The following is an 18305-nucleotide window of genomic DNA, read 5'->3' on the forward strand; positions in this document are numbered from 1 at the left end:
ACACAATGAAATCAAATATACAATCTTTCTCATTAACTAATGAAATCAGAACCAAAAAAAAAAAAAAACCGATCTGACCCATTTCGACCACATGTCGTTGGCAGTGGGGAAAGAGATCAAGCAACGGTAGGGAGGAAGACAGGTGGCGGTGAAGGCAGAGCAGATCAACAGATGACGAAGGCGATTTTCCTCCTCTCTCTCCATCTTCGTTTGATGAGAATCAAACATTGTGGTTGTGTGTGACCTTTAAGTTTGTGTGTTTTGCTGGGATAAAGGAAAAGAAACTTGTGGCCTTCCACCTCCCACTTGTTGTTTTTTATTTATTTAAATGATACCAAGTTTTTACTTCTTTTTTCTTTTTCTTTTTTTTTTCTTTTTCTTTTTTTTTTTTTTGAGGCAATACTAAGTTTTTACTTAAAAATAACTAATACTAAGTTAATTTTTTGTAAGGGAAATTAATTAGAAGTTAATGAAATAGAAAGGGATGGTGATAAGTTAATGAATATTAATAATTAAAATTTAAGGGATAATCTCTTAAATTAAAAATTAGACTGTTGACAAGTATAACCCACGAAAATTTAAATGGAAAGAATAAAATTAAAAAAATGAAGATTAACTGTTAACAAAATAAAGATTAAAGAAAAATTAAAGAATAAATGAAGAAATAATATTTAAATGTGATAGAGTAAGGATAAAAAATCTGTTGAAAAGTGTATTTAAAAAAGTAAGTAAACGAAAGCTAAAAAGAACTGTTTACCCTTCAAATAATACAAAAATTTAAAAAAACTGCTAGAGATGCTTTAACATCTTAGCATCAATCACATGTCTACTCAACAACCATGAAAAAAGTCTACGAAATATCGTGTTTCAAAATTTATTGTGAATATAATTTAGTATTAAAGGATTTCGATACTCGTAACAAATTTTTAAAAATTGGTCACATCAGCTTGACCACGACAAACATCAACAGACTAAAGGTAGAAGAACCGAGCAAGATTTTATGAGTGATACAGGTTCATAAATAGTTTGAGAACATCTACTTTTAGATATAGTTGTTATTAGCAATGCTTTCACAAAGCTTCCAAATAACGTCATCTTCCAAATTATTCTACGATGAATGCACATCATACTCGAAAGTAAAATTTTCATCCGGAACAAATGCTTTTATAAAGTTAAAATGATGCACAAATTGTAGTCTGAGAAGTAGATTTTCTATGTCCAATTTGTAAACCCTAAGTCTATGCTACATGTACATAGTGCTTGGGAGAACTTAGTGATGTAAGATACCGCCTAACAAACATAATCATAGAAAGGCACTACTGAATCCTGTAACAAAAAATAATCATATTCTGACAAAAATGATACATTCCTATACTTTCCCCATCAGAAATTTAGGGAAACGAAATGCAGATTGGAGACACTGTAGCTTAGTCTGATTATTTTCATGTCAACCTCCAACCTTAGCAACCTTTCTTTGCTCAATTTGACCAGTTAATGGGCACTGCATCTCGGTCCAACTTATTGGAACCATTGTTTCACCTACAATAAAAAGAAATCAATAGTTGAGGCATAATCATAGATGTTTCATTAAGTGTTATATTTCATCTTATGGATCAAAGCATAAATACAAACAATACTTTTGAACCAGGCTTAATTTTCTTCCTTAACAATCTCATACAATTTGGCATCCAAACAGAACCAAGTTAATCAACAGCTAAGATTTATCCAAGTGAACTGAAGTAGGATTCATAGATAATTAAATTGGACAAGAAAAAAGTGAGATATATAATTGAAAAGATCACAAAAAGAAGCAAAAACTGATTTTGAGTTCCATAAAGAGATTAGTTAAGAAAAGAATCACACGATGACTACTCAAACATAACATTATTAAACTCGTGATACTCAGCTCTCCAAAAATAACGCCCTAAACAACTGATTTCCAACAAACACTTCAATATACTCTGCAATTGGACAATGAAGTAATAAATTATCAATAGTCTCTTTGTTTTGTTTACACATACAACACAATCCATAATAGTCATTCTTTTCTTTTAGAAGATTATCTACTATGAGAATTTTCCCCAACCACACTTGATAAATTATCAATAGTCCCATACGCTTAACATGGTGAATTTTAATGAATATTCTAACACTCCCCTGACATGTGAACCCAACCAAACTCCCTCTTAATAAGTGGGACCAAACACTTAATATTTTTAACTTTTTAAATGGAAGGTAAAGTGGAGATAGGGTTTGAATTCAAAACCACCTGTTCTGATATTATGATAGATTTATCAATTGTCCTAAAATCTTAAATTATTAGGAAATGGTGAATTTACTAGTTAACAAATAATGATGCTCTCCAAACAAAAAAAATGCTACCTTCATAGGTGCCTTCAGTAACCAATTACCTTCCGAGGAACATCTGAGCTAGATACCCCTCTCAAAACTTCATAATAGTCTGAATGAAACCCTTTCAATTCAAATTCCAAACCACTTTTTCACCCCTACCAACACATATCCAAACTAAATACTAAAAAAGAAAGAAGAAAAAAAAATCACCTATTCAAACTATCAATCTTGAACCAGTCTCATAAATATGAGGCTTTGAAGCACTACTGCTTGTAACCACACTTTGGCAAGTCTATTTGCAGCAATTTAGAAAAGCTCAAGAAATAAATACTTTGACAATCCATGGGAACACTAAACATCATGCCAAAAACTAATTCTTCTACCCTTACCAATGCGAAATCTAACATGTCATAAAAAAGAATCTCACCAAACTCTGGTAGACTTCCAAACTCACACTCCTTATATCAAATTAAATTGGACAAGAAAAAAGTGAGATATATCCAAAAAAAAAAAAAAAAAAAAGATCACAAAAAGGAGCAAAAACTGATTTTGAGTTCCACAAAGAGATTAGTTAAGAAAAGAATCACACGATGACTACTCAAACATAACATTATTAAATTCGTGATACTCAGCTCTCCAAAAATAACGCCCTAAACAACTGATTTCCAACAAACACTTCGATATACTCTGCAATTGGACAATGAAGTAATAAATTATCAATAGTCCCTTTGTTTTGTTTACACATACAACACAATACATAATAGTCACTCTTTCTTTTAGAAGATTATCTACTATGAGAATTTTCCCCAACTACACTTGATAAATTATCAATAGTCCCATACGCTTAACATGGTGAATTTTAATGAATATTCTAACACTCCCCGACATGTGAACCCAACCAAACTCCCTCTTAATAAGTGGGACCCAACACTTAATATTTTTAATTTTTTAAATGGAAGGTAGAGTGGAGATAGGGTTTGAATTCAAAACCACCTGTTCTGATATTATGATAGATTTATCAATTGTCCTAAAATCTTAAACTATTAGGAAATGATGAATTTACTAGTTAACAAACAACGATGCTCTCCAAACAAAAAAAATGCTACCTTCATAGATGCCGTCAGTAACCAATCACCTTCCGAGGAAAATCTGAGCTAGATGCCCCTCTCAAAACTTCATACTAGTATGAATGAAACCCTTTCAATTCAAATTCCAAACCACTTTTTCTCCCCTTCCAACACATATCCAAACTAAATACTAAAAAAGAAAGATGAGAAAAAAAATCACCTATTCAAACTATCAATCTTGAACCAGTCTCATAAATATGAGGCTTTGAAGCACTACTGCTTGTAACCACACTTTGGCAAGTCTATTTGCAGCAATTTAGAAAAGCTCAAGAAATAAAGACTTTGACAATCCATGGGAACACTAAACATCATGCCAAAAACTAATTCTTCTACCCTTACCAATGCAAAATCTAACATGTCATAAAAAGGATCTCACCGAACTCTGGTAGACTTCCAAACTCACACTCCTTACATACTTCTAGGTGAATTACTCCCTCCACCCACAACATGACATTTCAATAAGTTGTGGTCCCCCTGTTATAAATTCTTCCACCCTGTTAACTTTCTCTCAACCACCTCAAAAACATCATTCCAGATAGATGTAGCCTTAAAAGAAGACCACAAAGGTAAACCTAGATAATTCATAGGTAAAGAACTTACGACCCCTAAAAAACGACAAACTCTTCCACTTTTGGCCTTAGGCAAACCAGCACTAGTTCACTTTCATTCAAATGGGTAAGTTACATTACCTCCCTTGAGCTTAGGGGAATGTCCGAAACCTCCTCCCTATTTTAAAAAATGACACTCTACTCCTTGTGATTTTGAGAAAAACAATTTTGTTCCATTGATGCTGAAGAAATTTGATGTTTAGAGTGTACATATGAGGAGGATGAATTGTTACAAGCTTTGAGTAGCATGAACAGTGATACAGCACCAGGTCCGAATGGTTTTGTAATTGCATTTTTCTTTTTGTTCAAATTTGCTAGTGGTTGTGAAAGAAGATATTATGCAAGAGTATCACACCTTTCATAAGTAAGGTATGTTTGAGAAAGTATTCCTGTGACTTTATCACTCTTATTCAAAATAAGGCTACAGCTGTGGATGTTAGGATTTCAGGCATATTAGTCTTGTAGGTGGTGTGTATAAAATTTTGGCGGAACACCGGAACCACTGGCTGATTGGCTATTAGACATGTTACTGAAGTTGTTACCGAATATGAAGTACGCATTAATTAAAATAGACAAATTTAAAAATATATTGTTATTGCCAAAGAATATAAGAAAGTTGAAGTCGGGTGTTCTAGGGACATTATGAAAATTGGATTGGAGGAAAGCTTATGTACATGTTATTTGGGAAGTCTACAATAGGTTTTTTTTTTTTCTTTTGTTGGTTGAGAAAAACGTTATTCAGGAAAAAAAAAAAAAAAAAACAGAGAGAGAGAGAGAGAGAGAGAGAGAGAGAGAGAGAAAAAATTATTGAAAAAAAAAAAAAAAGTCTACAATAGGTTTTTAATTTGGTAAATGAAAGTCCAAAAGATTTTTTTGAAGTTCTAGGGTGTAAGGTAAGGGGATCCCCCTTCTCCACTTCTTTTTGATATTATCATAGAGGCACTTAGTAGTAAGTAATTGCAGCCAATGGAAAGGAACAATTAGCTAGCTTACTGTGGGTTTTGATATTTCTAATAATTTGGTGATGATCTAGGAAGCATGGACACGACAAAAGGATACAGGCACATGATATAAAAACAACAATATGGAACTTCTTAAAAATAATGTATATAAGAATTTCACATTTCATTTATTTAGGTCATAATTTATAATTGAATAAAAAAATCATAAAATAAAACAAGGAATAGCACATAACTGCTCTTAGAATGTTATACTGTGTCATTGAATTGCCTTTCCACTTTAAATTCAATACAACCAGAAAGGTGCACAAAATCTTATGTTACACAAAATTCCACACACATGCATGCACCCCCAAAAAAAAAAAAATCTAACCTGCTGCGCTCTCCGCAGACACAACACCCAGTTCATTCTTTGCAGTTGATAGATAATAAGCCCGTGCATCTCCAAGGGACAGCTTATCAACAAACCATGTCAAGGAAAATAACCTTTTTGCAAATTATCAATTTAAGAGTCAATGGAAAGTACAACTAAAACTATATGGATGATTTTCAAGTGATTGCCCCTAGGAATAAACTAACAAAATTCCATCTTTCATGCCTAAAAAAAGAAATTATGCAACTCATATAATAAATTTTTTTTTCTTATCAGTAAAAAAAGGTAAAATTAACTTTAATTTAATACCAAGTAAAGTATGCTTCCCCAATAAATCATGTGTTGAGATTATCCCCAGGTATTATTTTACAATGGTCCCACAAGGTTAAGCTATGTTCAATAAAAATTACAATTTTGAAAGAACACAGCATTTACAATCAGAGAGAGAAGAGATAAAGTAGCATTCTCTAAGTTATTTGTCCCATTTCAATCATAATAATCAAAACCAAAATAAGGAAATCTGTATCAAATCTCCACCCTTTGCCACCCCCCCCCCCCCCCCCCAAAAACCCCCCCAAAGCAAAAACAATGCATGTAATTCTACTAGTGCTTTTTTTTCCCCCCCCAAAATGCAATAAATGTTAAAAATGATACAAAACTTCAAAATCTCTCACAAGTCAGTCAAGAGGCCTGTCAAGTGTAAAGGATACCACAACAGCTCTAATAATGTCACCAGGGCGAAAAGATAAGTGCATATCCACTTTATCAATCTCAGTTGCTCTAACATCTTGCTGCCTGTAAAGATAGAGAAGTTTTGCAACATCATCAGAACCTTGGTCTAAATGTCCAATTATATACATCTATTGAAAATTGAATTGCTAAAGCACATACTGCAAGAATAGTCTATGCATAACTACAATTATACAGTTTTAATATAAGAAAATCTATGCAAATATCATCTAATATAGGCAATCCAAAGCAAAGCAAACAAAAAGGAAATTAAAAACAATAGGCAACTTGATTAATTAGTTTTAGATATTGCATCAGTATCCATCATTACATGCATCAAGCAATAAGAAACTAGAATCCAAGTGCACAAAATTGATCATGAGATTTTTTTCCCCTTCCTAAGTAAAAGCAATAATATTCATAAGAGATTATACAAAGATACCTAGAGAACAAATGGAGTATACTAGCTATGAACCAAAAATTCCTATTCTAAGACATCCAAAAGAAAGAAAACCCAACAAATTAGGATTTTAGTTCCTCTATATATAGCTCTGGCCCCTAAAAGGTCCTATTCTTCTCTCACCACGCTTGCTGCATCAAACAAGATGGAACTGCATTCCATGCTATATTTCTGAAAGAGCCTAAGTCTTCAGTCTTCGTCCCCAACGTTGTAGCACTCTTCTCAGCATTTCAGGCATCAACCATTCAATTGGAAATGTCATGAATGTAAATCCCATAACTCCCTGGCGATTAGACAACGCAAAAGCAAACAATCAATGTACTTATAGCATTCCCCATTCAATAACGTTGTCTACCATGAGCATTTTCTCCAGAGACGCAATTTTCACAAAGAGAGCAACCTTTGTAGCCACCATCACTCTCCAAATTGTTCATAGTATGAACAAACGCTAAAACAGCCATTTTTATTTAATTTCCAATTTGAGTGCACCATAGCATCCATTCCCGCGTTTATTTGAGCTGAATATAATAGCTCAAAGATATTACTACACGCTTCCAATTGCCAATCTTGAGCAGACATCACAAAGATCAGAGTTCAACGTACCCACCATTGATAACCTCCATGCAGTTAGACACCACTAGCAGCAGCTTAAAGATAAACCCCACCAAAAAAAAAAAAGCAATGTTGTAGGCTAACAAATTGACTTTTCAGTCAGCTCAACACAACAAACACCAATCTTTCCATGTTCCCTCTATTAGGACTTATCTCACTCTAACTGAAATTCACCCTTCACCCATAACCAGCTCAAAACATAGCAAAATACGCATCAAGGCCTTAACATTTTCCAATTCAACTCCATAGATATAATAGTATCATCAGCAAATAGCAGGCGAGAGATATTCAAGGCCTCTACAAAGGGGGGGGGGGGGAAAAAAGTGCTATTTGGGTCCGTAGAATCCTCCCAAAGTTAACCTATCATTCATGTTAAAAAGAACTTCCATAACAAGCAACAATAGTTCTTTTTACCTTAATCCCCTAGAATTTGAGAAAAACATGATATAGAGGATATAACATTGTGATAAATATTAATCCACCTGCTACATTTCTTCCCAAATCCATTTCTTGCTAACATATAGAGAAGACTATCCCAATATAAGTGTTCATAAGCATCCTCAATGTCAAGTTTTCAAATGACTCTTGGAATCTAATTACAAACTCTGCTATCCAAGACCTTATCTGCAATCAGTGTAAGATCTAGAATTTGTCTCCCTTCCACAAATGCATTTTGCGAGTCTAAAAAACCAACTTTCCCACTACTCTTCTCAGTCTATTAGCCAACCTCTTTATTAATATTTTATGAAGGCTCCCCAGCAAACTTATAAGTCAGAAATCTCTAATATTTGATGTAACCAGTCTATTCAAGACAAGATTATGAAAGATACATTTAGGGCATGTTTGGTACACTAAAGGTACGTTTGGATTGCGTTTTGGCCATGCGTGTCTGCGTCTGGCTTTTTTTTTTTTGGGGGGAGAAGCACATTTCAAGTTTGGCAGTGGGTCCCATGCACTGTTCACAGGACCCACAAATCTCTTTTCTCAACAAAACTTTCATTAAAAATGGGTCCCACGATACTATTCACACATTTAAAAATTATTTTGCTACAGTGTTTTCAGTTTTCAGCAAAATAAGAGGTATCTAAATGCATACTAAATGGAGATCACGATAGAAATAGTAATCTTTATTACTTAGAATATAAGATATTGTAATGGCATAACTATTCTTATTCATTCATTTGGTTGTAAAATTAGAATAAAACTTAAAATCAGTATTTATGAAATATCTTACTTATATAATTGTATTTCCGAAAATATTATTTTTTAAGTTTGACATCATTGCTCATTTTTGAAATCAATAAGGATATCAAAATAAAAAATAATAATAATAATAACATAGAAAACATATTCACATCCCTTTTGTATAATGTATATTGTGTGCGTGTGTTAGAGGTTACATTGATTCTTTTAGGATTTTTTTTAAGGATACACACACACACACAATTGTTATGTGAATATGAAAAGTTTATATTTATGGAAATATATTAATTTCAAAATTTATTACACCTATTAAGAAATAGCTATTCCTCAATTTAAGGGAGTAGATTCCTAAGGAATAACTATTCCATGTAATAACCGAATAGCTATTTCACATGAATAACCATTCCATTACAAGATCTATTACAACATACTAAACATTCCTTAGGCTATAAGTACCTTTTGCATGAAAGACCTATAGCAACTTCACCTTTGCTTTGACCACCCTCAACATCTTTGGAAGAAAAGCTATGTCAAAACCATAGGAACCAAGAGCTTTGTCTCCATTCATATTCTTGATGGCTAAGGACACTTCCTCTTCACCAAAAATTGATCCTCCAGCCCAAGTGCTGCAATCTCAATACCATCTATCTCCAAGCACTAATCAATAGGCTCCTAATATAGTTTTTTCATAATAGTAGACTATCACATCCGTAACTTCGTTCTCAGTTAACATTGTGCCATATTTCTTGCAAGGATATTGGATGAAGTGGAAGTGTCCTCAGCTGTTAAGAATATGAATGGAGATGAGGCTCCTAGACCTAGTCCCGATAGTTTTATCTTGGCTTTCTTCCAAAAATACAGGGGAGTGGTCAAAGAAGGGGCAATGAAGTTTTTCAGGAACTTCATTTGAAAGATACTTTTAAGAGCCCAAATACATCCTTCATATAATGTTTTTGATGAATGATATGGAAGATAATGTGCACTGGACATTAAACAGAAATGGTTGTTTTATTGTTCAATCATACTATGAAGCTTTGAGAGGTATTGCTGAATGAGATTATCCTTAGAAAGCAATTTGGAGAGTGAAGGCCCCTACGAACTTAGAGGTCTTTATGACTGCAACCTTGGAGAAAGTTCTTACGACAGACAATCTTATTATGTTTTTTATTTTTATTTTTTATAAATAAAAAAAAATATGTTAGAAGGGGGATAAAAGAAATTTATAATCTTATTAAGTAAGGATGAGTATTGTGGATAGGTGTTTTAATTGCAAATAAAATCACAAGAATACAGATCATTTGTTACTTCATTGTCCAATTGCTACAAAGCTATAGGCACATGTATTTGGGGTTTATGGAATTAGATGGGTGATACCAATAGGCTCTAGTGTATACCATGCTTTAATGTTGAAGGAGGAGACTAGTATGGAAAATAATTCCATCTTGCCTATAGGGAGATTAAAGTCTCAGTTTGTTAGATCTCTATTTTATTGGATGTCATTATATAGGTGTAGACCTTCCAACCTAAGTTAATTTTCTGGATTCGTTATATTACTTATCCCAAAAGCTTGCATTGATAGGAGATGGTGATTTTAATAAACCACTATACCATTATTCTCATTCTCTCTCTCACGTGTGGGCCCCAACTCCCCCTCAATAAGCGGGATCCAACATGTGAAATTTTGACTATTTTAATGAGAGACAGAGCAAAGCTAAAGTTTAAACTTAGGACTACGTACTTTTATATCATGATAAATTGCCACCTATCCCAAAAGCTTAATCTACCATGAAATGGTGAATTTAATCACTTAACAATTATTCTAACACCTATATACATCAATTTTTTTCTTTGAGTCCTTGTATAATGCTCTTTTCTTTAATATACTTACTTTGACAAATCAAAAAAGAAGCTGGGTAGTGTCTGCCCCCCATTTGATCATCTAGTTGCATGTCAGCAAATAAATAAACAAGCTGAATCAGACTTTCCAATCCCAATCAAGATACAATCATATATGCCTATTTGTTCATCTAATTGCAAATTTTCAAACCCAACACGAGTAAAATTTATCTTCATTCCATAAACAACTAGTATTATTCCTTAGGTACATAAAGGGATTATGTACACCTGATTATGATAAAAGGATGAATTATACCTGATTGATCCAGTAAATTTTTCTCGAACAGACTTGGGACCGACACACATAATATCGGCTGAAGCCACTCTGGCTGTCACTCTAGTAACCTATCATAATCAGGTAAACAACATGAGATATACATAAATAAATCAATTTCAACATAGCTCACAAAACTCAATTGAGTTTGGGTCATGCATATTTGGCAAGTGACTCCTCATTGTATCATGTGGACCATTTGCAAAGAGAGAAACCATAGGACTTTTGATGATGAAGAATAATCAATGTTGGGTATTAAGAATAGCTCTCTGAAAAATCTTTGTTTAGATACTGCACTATGATTGGGGGGAGTCCTGTTGTTCTATAGTTGATTTTTTTTTTGGACAATATTAATGTCTGTTTGTAATTCCTTAAGGAAGGTCGCCATTTCAAGCTCTCCCTTCTTATAATTAAACATCTTACTTATCAAATAAAAAATGAAGAATATAAACAAAATGCAACAATAATATAATTAATATAATAATTAAAAAAAACCTTAATTTTTGACTCATCTAATCATAACACAAAAGAAATTAAAATGCAAAAGAAACCACAAAATCAACACTAGAAGATAAATGACCATAAAATTAGATGAAGAATCCAATACATGGATGTGTGCGGGTGTCCATTCTCGTGATAAAATTTTCACCTCTCCAATCAATCCTAGTCTGAACAAAAACGATGTTTAGTTTCGACTATGTTTTACATAACGCTTATAAATGAAGTCATCAAACCATGTAATTTCCGGCTAACTTATGACAACCCTTTTATTATTAAAACCTTTACAACACAAACCCGATCATAAGGAGGTATAGGTTTTGACCTCCTAAACCTTAAAACAGGCATGAAATAGCCCACTCTAAAATACTATAAACTAAATATTTAGAATGCAAGTAAACAGCCAAATACTCATTGACATAGTAAGTAGTGAGCAGCAGCCACTTACTCTTGCAATAACAACCAATCCGGGTTCGGGAACCGCACCATGGGCTTTGTGACCAGTTACTTCCACAGTGGGTCTCTATAAAATGACAAATTAAATTAATGAACAATGTAAAAAATATCATCACCAATTAACACAAACCAACAGTTTATAAAACATAGGCTGAGAAATAAGGCTAATTTTTTTTTTTTATATAAATAATTATACAATTTAGGTGCATTTTTATAAAGAAGAGGATTATTGTTGTTGTTATTTAAAGTTAAACCCTAGAGGGTAGAGAGCAGTAGAGAAGTTAGTTAGTTGGTTAGTTAAGAAGTTAGTTAGTTACCTGGTCGGGGGAGTTAGGGGGAGGGGATAGGTTGCGGCGGAAACCAGTGAGGGAAGCGTAGACCAAGTTGTTGTGAGGAGCCACGTAGGCGCCTCTCCCTGCTCTCACTTGGGTTGCTTTTCCAAGCACTTCTCCTGGCGTCACCACCACCACCTCCGCCGCCGCCGCCTCTTCCATTCTCTCTCTCTCTCTCTCTCTCTCTCTCTTTCTAACACTGTGCTTTAGACGGTGCAATGCAGAGAGCAATTGTAGCGGCGCGGACAGGGAGGCACTTATTATGGTTCTTGGTTGGGTAAAGTAATAACTTAAATTCCGGTCACTGAGAATTTGGCTCAAAAATCAAAATTACAATTTTTTTTTTTTTTTTTGCTTTTTTTATATAAAAATGACACGATAAGTCCAAAGAAAAAAAAAACTTAAGCCATGGGCCAAAATGCAAGAAAGACAGATTTTGGGTCACGCACTCATGCTTATAGTTAATTTTGTATTATTGACTATAAGGTTTAATAATTATCCAAATTGACCCTTCATCTTAATTTTGAAGCCTGATTAGTTGGAAGGAAAAGTGAGGAGAAGAGAAAAAGTGGCCCAAAAGTTTTCCTCCTCAGGCCCATCATTTGAGAGAAAATAGTCTTCTTCCCGTACTTTGGAGATAACTAGAGATATAATGGGGGAGGGAGGGGGTTGAAGTAAAATTACCTATTTGCCCTCCTTCATTTTCAACATTACTTTTTTTTTTTTTCTTTTTCTTTTTCATCTTTGTTTCGTTTTGTTTTTCTAAACTAGTAGTTTTTTTTTTTTTTTTTTACTTTCTCAAAAATAAATAAATAAACTAATAGTTTTTTTTTCTTTCTCATATTCCCCCCCGGCCTCTCTTTCCCTTTTCATGATAAACCCAGACATCTTTCCTCCCAAAGTTAACCTATCATTCATGTTAAAAAGAACTTCCATAATAAGAATAAATAGGAATGGCAACAATAGATCTTTTTACCTTAATCCCCTGGAATTTGAGAAAAACATGATATACAGGATATAATAGTGTGACAAATATTAATCCACCTCCTACATTTCTTCCCAAATCCATATCTTGCTAACATATAGAGAAGACTATCCCAATATAAGTGTTCATACAAACTCTGCTATCCAAGACCTTATCTGCAATCAGTGTAAAATCTAGAATTTGTCTCCCTTCCACAAATGCATTTTGTAAGTCTAAAAAACCAACTTTCCCACTAGTCTTCTCAGTCCATTAGCCAACCTCTTTATTAATATTTTATAAAGGCTCCCTAGAAATCTCTAATATTTGTTGTAACTAGTCTATTCAAGACAAGATTATGAAGGATACATTTAGGGCACATTTAGTACACTAAATGGAGATTACGATAGGAATAGTAATCTTTATTGCTTAGAATATAAGATGTTGTAATGGCATAACTATTCTTATTCATTCATTTGGTTGTAAAATTAGAACAAAACTTAAAATCAGTATTTATGAAATATCTTATACAATTGTATTTCCGAAAATAATATTTTTTTAAGTTTGACATCATTGCTCATTTTTGAAATCAATATGGATATCAAAATAAAAGATAGATAAATAAATAAATAACATAGAAAACATATTCACATCCCTAATGTATAATGTGTGTTGTGTGTGTGTGTTAGAGGTTACATTGATTCTTTTAGGACTTTTTTTAAGGATATATATGCACACACACACACACAATTGTTATGTGCATATGAAAAGTTTATATTTATGGAAATATATTAATTTCAAAATTTATTACACCTATTAAGGAATAGCTATTCCTCAATTTAAGGGAGTAGATTCCTAAGGAATAACTATTCCATGTAATAACCGAATAGCTATTTCACATGAATAACCATTCGATTACAGGATCTATTACAACATACTAAACATGCCCTTAGGCTCTTAAAAAGTACCTTTTGCATGAAAGACCTATAGCAACTTCACCTCTACTTTGACCACTCCTCAACATCTTTGGAAGAAAAGCTATGTCAAAACCATAGGAACCAGGAGCTTTATCTCCATTCATATTCTTGATGGCTAAGGACACTTCCTTTTCACCAAAAATTGATCCTACAGACCAAGTGCTGCAATCTCAATACCATCTATCTCCAAGCGCTAGTCAACAGGCTCCTTATACAGTTTTTTCGTAATAGTAAACTATCACATCCATAACTTCATTCTCAATTAACATTGTGCCATATTTCTTGAGAGGATATTGGATGAAGAGGAAGTGTCCTCAGCCGTTAAGAATATGAATGGAGATGAGGCTCCTAGTCCCCATAGTTTTATCTTGGCTTTCTTCCAAAAATACAGGGGAGTGGTCAAAGAAGGGGTGATGAAGTTTTTTCAGGAAATTCATTTGAAAGATACTTTTAAGAGCCCAAATACCTCCTTCATGTAATGTTTTTGATGAATGTTATGGAAGATAATGTGCACTGGACATTAAACAGAAATGGTTGTTTTATTGTTTAATCATACTATGAACTCTGAGAGGGATTGCTGAATGAGATTATCCTTGGAAAGAAATTTGGAGAGTGAAGGAACCTACGAGCTTAGCTGTCTTTATGACTGCAACCTTGGAGAAAGTTCTTACGATAGACAATCTTATTAATTAAAGATGAGTATTGTGGATAGGTGTTTTAAGTGCAAATAAAATCGCAAGAATACTGATCATTTGTTACTTCATTGTCCAATTGCTACAAAGGTATAGGCATATGTATTTGAGGTTTATGGAATTAGATGGGTGGTACCAATAGGCTCTAGTGTATACTATGCTTTAATGTTGAAGGAGGAGACTAGTATGGAAAATAATTTCATCTTGCCTATAGGGAGATTAAAGTCTCAGTTTGTTAGACCTCTATTTTATTGGATGTCATTATATAGGTATAGACCTTCCAACCTAAGTTAATTTTCTGGATTCGTTATATTACTTATCCCAAAAGCTTGCGTTGATAGGAGATGGTGATTTTAATGAATCACTTTACCATTATTCTCATACTCTCTCTCTCACGTGTGGGCCCCAACTCCCCCTCAATAAGTGGGATCCAACACATGAAATTTTGACAATTTTAATGAGAGACAGAGCAAAGTCAAAGTTTAAACTTAGGACCACCTACTTTTATATCATGATAAATTGCCACCTATCCCAAAAGCTTAATCTATCATGAAATGGTGAATTTAATCACTTAACCATTATTCTAACACCTATATACTTCAATTTTTTTCTGAGTCCTTGTATAATGCTCTTTTCTTTAATATACTTACTTTAACAAATCAAAAAAGAAGCTGGGTAGTGTCTGCCCCCCATTTGATCATCTAGTTGCATGTCAGCAAATAAATAAACAAGCTGAATCAGACTTTCCAATCCCAATCAAGATACAATCGTATATGCCTCTTTGTTCATCTAGTTGCAAATTTTCAAACCCAACACAACTAAAATTTATCTTCATTCCATAAACAACTAACATTATTCCTTGGGTGCATATAGGGATTATGTAAACCTGATTAGGATAAAAGGATGAATCATACCTGATTGATCCAGTAAATTTTTCTCGAACAGACTTGGGACCGACACACAAAATATCAGCTGAAGCCATTCTGGCTGTTACTCTAGTAACCTATCATAATCAGGAAAACAACATGAGATATACATAAATAAATCAATTTCAACATAGCTCACAAAACTCAATTGAGTTACTTATATGTATGCCTGATAGCAACAAGACAGCAGCTGAGCAATACAATCTACGAGAGAGAGATGTAAATTTAGTTGCCTCAGTATATAGCACATAGCCAAATTTGAAATAATTGAAGCATTTGGAGTCCTATGGGTGATGCCAAAGTGATAAGACTTGTTGTCTTCATGGCGAGGAACCTTCAGATGTCACGAAACCAGGTTATTTGGCAAGTGACTCCTCATTGTATCATGTGGACCATTTGCAAAGAGAGAAACCATAGGACTTTTGATGGTGAAGAATAATCAATGTTGGGTATTAATAATAGCTCTCTGAAAAATCTTTGTTTAAATACTGCACTATGATTGGGGGGAGTCCTGTTGCTCTATAGTTGATTTTTTTTAGGACCATATTAATGTCTGTTTGTAATTCCTTAAGGAAAGTTGCCATTTCAAGCTCTCTCTTCTTTTAATAAAACATCTTACTTATCAAATAAAAAATGAAGAATATAAACAAAATGCAATAATAATATAATTAATATAACAATAATAAAAAACCTTAATTTTTAACTCATCTAATTATAACACAAAAGAAATAAAAATGCAAAAGAAACCACAAAATCAACACCAAAAGATAAACAACCATAAAATTAGATGAAGAACCCAATACATGGATGTGCGCGTGCGTCCATTCTCGTGATAAAATTTTCACCTCTCCAATCAATCCTAGTCTGAACAAAAATGATGTTTAGTTTTGACTACGTTTTACATAACGCTTATAAATGAAGTCATCAAACCATGTAATTTCCGGCTAACTTATGACAACCCTTTTATTATTAAAACCTTTACAACGCAAACCCGATCATAAGGAGGTATAGGTTTTGACCTCCTAAACCTTAAAACAGGCATGAAATAGCCCACTCTAAAATACCATAAACTAAATATTTAGAATGCAAGTAAACAGCCAAACACTCATTGACATAGTAAGTAGTGAGCAGCAGCCACTTACTCTTGCAATAACAACCGATCCGGGTTCGGGAACCGCACCATGGGCTTTGTGACCAGTTACTTCCACAGTGGGTCTCTATAAAATGACAAATTAAATTAATGAACAATGTAAAAAATATCATCACCAATTAACACAAACCAACAGTTTATAAAACATAGACTGAGAAATAAGGCTAATTTTTTTTTTTTATATATAAATAATTATACAATTTAGGTGCATTTTTATAAAGAAGAGCATTATTGTTGTTGTTATTTAAAGTTAAACCCTAGAGGGTAGAGAGCAGTAGAGAAGTTAGTTAGTTGGTTAGTTAAGAAGTTAGTTACCTGGTCGAGGGAGTTAGGGGGAGGGGATAGGGTGCGGCGGAAACCAGTGAGGGAAGCGTAGACCAAGTTGTTGTGAGGAGCCACGTAAGCGCCTCTCCCTGCTCTCACTTGGGTTGCTTTTCCCAGCACTTCTCCTGGCGTCACCACCACCACCTCCGCCGCCGCCGCCGCCTCTTCCATTCTCTCTCTCTCTCTCTCTCTCTCTCTCTCTCTTTCTAACACTGTGCTTTAGACGGTGCAATGCAGAGAGCAATTGTAGCGGCGCGGACAGGGAGGGACTTATTATGGTTCTTGGTTGGGTAAAGTAATAACTTAAATTCCGGTCACTGAGAATTTGGCTCAAAAATCAAAATTGCAATTTTTTTTTTTTTTTGCTTTTTTTTTTTTTTATATAAAAATGATATGATAAGTCCAAAGAAAAAAAACTTAAGCCATGGGCCAAAATGCAAGAAAGACAGATTTTGGGTCATGCACTCATGCTTATAGTTAATTTTGTATTATTGTCTATAAGGTTTAATAATTATCCAAATTGACCCTTCATCTTAATTTTGAAGCCTGAATAGTTGGAAGGAAAAGTGAGGAGAAGAGAAAAGGTGGCCCAAAAGTTTTCCTCCTCAGGCCCATCATTTGAGAGAAAATAGTCTTCTTCCCGTACTTTGAAGATAACTAGAGATATAATGGGGGAGGGAGGGGGTTGAAGCAAAATTACCTATTTGCCCTCCTTCATTTTCAACATTACTTTTTTTTTTCTTTTTCTTTTTCTTTTTCATCTTTGTTTCGTTTTGTTTTTCTAAACTATTAGTTTTTTTTTTTTTTTTACTTTCTCAAAAATAAATAAATAAACTAATAGTTTTTTTTTTCTTTCTCATATATACTATTAAATTTATTTTCTTTTTTTAGGTGAAATTAAATTTATTTTCTTGGTACTAGGGCACATGACTAAATTTATATAATCTACATTTTCTATTCTCTTATTTTTCTTCTCAATCAAATAAAAAAGTTTTCTATCCCTCTACTTTTTCACCCCAAACCAAATATCATTAGAGAAAACTAAAATTTTTTTTATATCCTTCCACTTTTTTATCCCCTATCCATTTTCTATATTTCCACTTTTCCATCCCAACCAAACAAACCATAAATCCTTTGTCTCTCTTTCTTTTCTTTTTCTTTTTTTTTTATTCCACCTTTATTATTATTAGTATTGTGGGGATAAGAGCCCAAATTTGTATATTGGGCTTTGGGCCTTATTTAAGGATGTGGATATGTCCGAGGAGGAGCAAATGATAAGGAGAGACCCCAAAGTTGAGAATCACGAAAGAAAAGAATGGAGGCATATGGTCCGAGGAGTAGTTCCTTCTCGGACACGATGAATATCGGTCAAGCACACATTGGGGTAACTTAGGTG

General features: G+C 33.7%; 1 protein-coding gene across 3 annotated transcripts; it reads right to left on the reverse strand.

The window, feature by feature from the left end:
* Nucleotides 1–1142: 1142 nt before the first annotated feature.
* On the reverse strand, nt 1143–17259 carry LOC112038009 (uncharacterized). 3 transcript variants are annotated; one of them, XM_024070821.2, is made up of 6 exons: nt 16901–17259; nt 16578–16652; nt 15424–15512; nt 6130–6214; nt 5420–5501; nt 1143–1539 (listed from the first exon to the last, which is right to left on the reverse strand). In XM_024070821.2, exons 1-6 carry the CDS (start codon nt 17078–17080, stop codon nt 1448–1450), a joined length of 603 nt encoding a protein of 200 aa, XP_023926589.2. In that variant the 5' UTR covers nt 17081–17259; the 3' UTR covers nt 1143–1447. The 3 variants fall into 3 exon arrangements, with proteins under 3 accessions (XP_023926589.2, XP_065618806.1, XP_065618807.1); XM_065762734.1 differs by lacking the exon at nt 15424–15512 and adding an exon at nt 10576–10664 and having other exon boundaries at nt 16901–17258; XM_065762735.1 differs by lacking the exons at nt 15424–15512; nt 16578–16652; nt 16901–17259 and adding exons at nt 10576–10664; nt 11540–11614; nt 11865–12195.
* Nucleotides 17260–18305: the final 1046 nt, after the last annotated feature.

The sequence above is a fragment of the Quercus suber genome, unplaced genomic scaffold (assembly GCF_002906115.3).
Source record: "Quercus suber isolate HL8 unplaced genomic scaffold, Cork oak 2.0 scaffold_471, whole genome shotgun sequence".
NCBI lineage: Eukaryota > Viridiplantae > Streptophyta > Magnoliopsida > Fagales > Fagaceae > Quercus > Quercus suber.